Source organism: Galeopterus variegatus, unplaced genomic scaffold, assembly GCF_000696425.1.
Source record: "Galeopterus variegatus unplaced genomic scaffold, G_variegatus-3.0.2 Scaffold2395, whole genome shotgun sequence".
Lineage (NCBI taxonomy): Eukaryota > Metazoa > Chordata > Mammalia > Dermoptera > Cynocephalidae > Galeopterus > Galeopterus variegatus.
Genome location: NW_007728506.1, coordinates 191,013 through 196,021, shown reverse-complemented (window position 1 = coordinate 196,021; position 5,009 = coordinate 191,013). Strand labels below are relative to the sequence as shown.

General features: G+C 38.2%; 1 protein-coding gene across 1 annotated transcript in view; it reads left to right on the top strand.

Moving 5' to 3' along the window:
* The window catches only part of KIZ (kizuna centrosomal protein), a 103,491-nt gene that overhangs the window by 60,852 nt on the left and 37,630 nt on the right, over positions 1–5,009 (top strand). Inside the window, exon 2 of the mRNA XM_008581568.1 lies at positions 2,058–2,151. Within this exon, the coding sequence (XP_008579790.1) occupies positions 2,058–2,151 (94 nt within the window). The remainder of the gene's footprint in view (positions 1–2,057; positions 2,152–5,009) is intronic.

Here is a 5,009-nt window from a genome sequence, read left to right as displayed (position 1 = left end):
CCCATGCTTTTGGGGTCTTATTTATGAAGTCTATGTCCAGACCTATTTCCTGAAGTGTCTCTCCTATGTTTTCTTTAAGAAGTTTTATTGTTTCAGGGTGTATATTTAATTCTTTAATCCATTTTGATTTGACTTTAGTGTATGGTGAAAGGTGTGGGTCTAGTTTCATTCTCCTGCATATTGATATCCAGTTCTCCCAGCACCATATCTTCCATTTTTTTAATGCATCGATTTGATGAAGGAATTAATTTGTTGAAAGAATGAGTCAATCATTCATCCTGGAGAATTCACATGCTGGATTTGACTAGTTATATGGTATTGTTTAGCTGGTTCCTCTCCCCTTTACTACCTGTAATCTGGTGGTTAGACCCAGGTATGTGATTATACTTCCAGGCCAGTTACTCAGAAAGAGGACATCATAGGCAGTCCTGGTACTTTTTACTACATCTGCTCAGGCAGCACATGATGTCTGGTCTTCCCACTGTTAATAATACTAAGACTAAAGTGTTGGCAGATTGATGACTCTAGTATAAAAGTTTACCATTATGCAGTTTTCAAAAAATTATGATCATTTGCTAGAATCATTCATTAATTTGGACTTATAAAATGGTGACTTTTCTAATTCAATCATTTCTTCTACATTTATTGGAAGAACTTTTCCTCATCAACTACTTGGTAACTCTGAAATGCATTTTTTGACCACAAGGCAGGATAAATGCTTGATTCTATTCCTTTATGTACCAATTTTCACAATAATAAGTTGTTGTCCTAACAGCCTCCAAAGGTTTTTGGGTATTTTTTGCCTTTAATTGTGGTTAAAAAATACAGCACATAACACAAAATGTACCATCTTAACCATTTTTAACTGTACAGCTCAGTAGTGTTAAATATACTCACATTGTCGTGCAACAGATCTCCAGAACTTTGTCATCTTACACATCTGAAACTCTAGATCCATTAAACAACTCCCCATTTTCCCCTCCCACCCAGGCCCTGATAACCACAAGTCTACTTTCCATCTGTATGAATTTGACTCCTCTAGGTACCTCATATAAGTGGAATCATATAATATCTGTCTTTTTGTGACTGATTCATTTCACTTAGCATAATGTCCTCAAGATTCATCTATGTGTATGTAGGATGTGACAAAATTTTATTCCTTTTTAAGGATAAATCCAAAGGTTTTTGTTATTTTTTTTAATTTTATTTATTTTTATTATTTATTTTTAAGTGAACTTGTAGTTTTTATGTATTTGCTGTGTTTCAGTTCATTGCAGTTATTATTCTTTTTGGCATTGAAATTGTCTCACCTTTGGCCAGTGGGAGCCCCTTCAAGGTAGCTCCTCAGTCCTCTCGACATGACCCAGTCGTTTTTGAGAGCTTCTTACTTTCTAGTACAACAAGATATTCCAGGCTCATTTTGTACATTTCATGCTCCAGACCTGGAATAGGGCATTTTTTTAAAGGATCCTGGTTTCTTTTAGTATGTAAATCCCACAGTCTGGGCAGCAATAGAAGTTTACATTTTAACTCTTCCCTAATAGTATCTTAATTTTTTAAATTGTGAGTAGACCATAGTAAGAGTACAACAACAACAAAAAAACAGTTGTTGAGATGGAAATGTGTTCTATTTCTCTTAACCACATTTAGGAGACTGACCATCTGTACAGTGAAACAAAACCATGGCTGTACTTTAGAATCACTTCTGTGAACCTTAAAAAAATCCCAGTGGCCAGGCCACACCCCAGACCAATTTCACTGGACTCTGTAGGGGTGGCACTGGGCACACAGATTTTACAAAGGTCCCTAAGTGTTTCTGTGTGCAACCAAAGTTGAAAGTGCTCATTTAACAATGAAATCATAACCAAAATATTTTTAAAGTTAAAAAAAAGATGCTTGGATTCAAAATTCCGTTAATCCAAAACATGTTAGGTTTTAGACTTTTCTAGATAAACTATCTTCTAGTATCTTGATTATGAGGACTTTAAAAATGTGGGGTTCTTATTAGTAACCCAGTACGACAAATCTGTAGTGTGTCTCCTGTTTCTGTTTCATAGATTTGAACAATCACCAGACTCAGGCTTACTGAAGGCACGACTGGGTCAGCATGTTGCTGCCTTGAAAGAACATGATACTTCTCTCAAAGAAGAGGTAGGTAGCTAAGCTATCTGAAATCTTCCCAGTCAAAAACGTGGTCCAGAGGACAAGAGTTAGTAATTTTTATTTATTTGTTAATAACTTTCAAGATGTACAAGTTATTCATTTGAGGAAATAGTTATGTCCTTAAGAATGATTAACATATTTGGAAAAAAACCTAACAATAAAAAAAATAATAAGCAAGGTTTTGTGTTTGGTTGATTGGTTTGTTTTTAACTTTCTGATCTCAGGCCTTTTGCATAATGGTTTGTATAGTAATCCCAACTCCTGACATAATGTTAATTCAGGTACCAGAGGTCACCAAATTAAATGTATCTACCACAGCATTCTCCAAGGAACTTAGAAGAATCTTGCAACATTCTGGTCTTGCAAGTCTTCACTCTATACTTTAAAAATACTGTACATTCATGTCAATTCAGCAAATATTTATTGATCTGTTACTGTACATAGGTACTAACCCAGATCCTTTGGAGGGAAAGAAAGAAAGAAATGTGGCCCCTTCTTCTGGAGTGTGACAGAGTGGGATGCATGTAATAAGAAAATAGCAAAGCAATATGGGCCTTCAAAAAAGGGAGCCAAGCCATCTGGAGAAGCAATGAGAGCAGACTTTATGATGGAGGGAGTATAGGGGTGTGTGAGGTGACCCTTAAAAGGTAGGAAGGCTTTTTGACAGGGTAAGAGTAGGGGAGAGGGGCAGGGGCAACAAGGAGGAGCTGTTATGAGACAAAGTTCAGACCAGGAAACCCAACACATATCTAGGCAACTGATCCATCCTTGTGACTGAAATGGGCTCAAGTCTGGGGATGGTGGGAAAGGAAGCCGAAGAGGTAGTCACGGGCCATGTTGTTTGGTGTCTGGCCTCAGGCTAGGGAGATTGTATTTAGTAGATTTTGGAAAGCCACTGGAACTTTTGAGCAGGGCTGTGCTATGATTTCTGCAGTGCCTTAGGGAATTTCATTTGTTTAGGTTTGGGATTGAGCCAGTGGAAGAGGAGCCCTGCCGTGATTCAGGTAAGAGGAAGGAAGGGCCTGACTTGGAGTTGGTGCAGAGGGAGAGTCTGAAGGTGCTGAACAGAAAATGCAAACAGATGGAATGCAAGTTAGCAAGGAAAGCTTGAGGGGAGGAATCAGAAGCCCAGATGTAGAGCACTCGCATCGTAGTATTCATCATTCTCTAGAAAAACCATATTCAGGGAGATGGCCTTTCTTCTCCCATGCTGAATGTCTTATCATCTGTCTTCAAAGTATATTTTTTTCATAATACAGGATTTTCTGGCTTTGATTCTTTTCAGTTTTTTGTTTATCATGCACATAGTTCAAGGATTCTACACATGCCCCTCAGGAGGCAAATCTTGCCACCTCTGTCTCTAAGTCATGCACCTGTGTGGCTATGCAGTCTAGAGCCTCTGGGATCACCCCTCAAGCCTTTCAGAGCTCCTTCAGTCCTCCTCAAGTCCCCCCTTTCCTTGCCCTTCTAATTGAAAGAGAGTAGAAGGACTTTTTTTTACAATTTTTTTAGCATTGCAAACATATATTTACAGAGATAATATGAACCCACCAATCTCATGCTCATGATCCAGTCACGTTGTTACCATTGGACCATGTTTCCTCATTCTCCTCCCCCTCCTCCTGCTTCTTTTCTACTCCATCTTCTTGCCTGCTCCTCTCTCTGTGTCCTCCCCTGCTTTATCTCCCTTCTGCTCTTTGTCTCCTCCTCCTCTTCTCTTCTAACCCTCTTACTCCCCTCTTTTCCTTAAGGGGAAGAAATAAATTATTGCAGATATAGATAAAGCCCCCTGTGTGCCTCTTGCAGATTCCATGTCCCTTGTGTATATCCTTCCCGTGCATTTTCCTTTTACTGCATTATGTGTAACTGAATAAATACCTATAGTTTTGTTTTATTTGCAGTACGATACCATTTTTGTGAATTTTTAAAACAATGTCCTTTAAGAAAAACAGAATCTGTCTTTTTTATATCCATTCCATCTCTGTCGATTAATGTAGATCTTACGAAGGATATTGTTTTCAGGTTTTATTGAGCACTATTTTGCACTACTTTGTAACATTGTTTCCATTCTTGTTCACTGCCAATACATCACATCTCAGCCATGTGAAGTGTAAAATGAGTGTTGATCGACTGCCCTTTGTTATCTAATCCTCTTTTTTTAAGAAAAGGTGTTGTTCATATTAGAAAATGTGTTTAAAGTTTGAAATAACCAATCCACTCATATTTCAAATTATAACTCAATTGTTAGGCAGAGGAGGGGGGGGCTGCCCCAAAAAACCAATAAATCAGATGATATTCTGCCTTCTCTACTAGATATTTGTTTCTTTTAAAATCATTGTTGTCTCATTTTAATGACAATCATAAGAATTACCAATACATTAATGACAAATTTTATTCTTAAAAATGGAAGTAAACAGGCTGTTTCTAAAACTGTTGGGCTGTGACTGAAGAAAATACACAGCCCCAAAGAACAATGTTACCAAAATGGCACAGGCAAGGCAAGCTTGTGAACTTTTAGGATAAAATGCCCTTGTGGGTTCTAGAACTGTTTTGGCTTATGTGTCACCTTTTTACTGTTAGTTTTTTTTGTTTGTTTGTTTGTTTGGCCTTTTTGAGACCGGCCGCACCGCACTCAGCCAGTGAGCGCTGTGAGCGCACTGGTCATCCCTATATAGGATCCGAACCTGCAGCGAGAGCGCTACTGCGCTCCCAGCGCCGCACTCTCCCGAGTGCGCCACAGGCTCAGCCCTTACTATTAGTTTTTTTCTGCATATTGAAACAATGTACACATTTAATAAATACTATGGGTTAAATATCTCTCTTTAGATAAAATCTTAAAAGTAAGT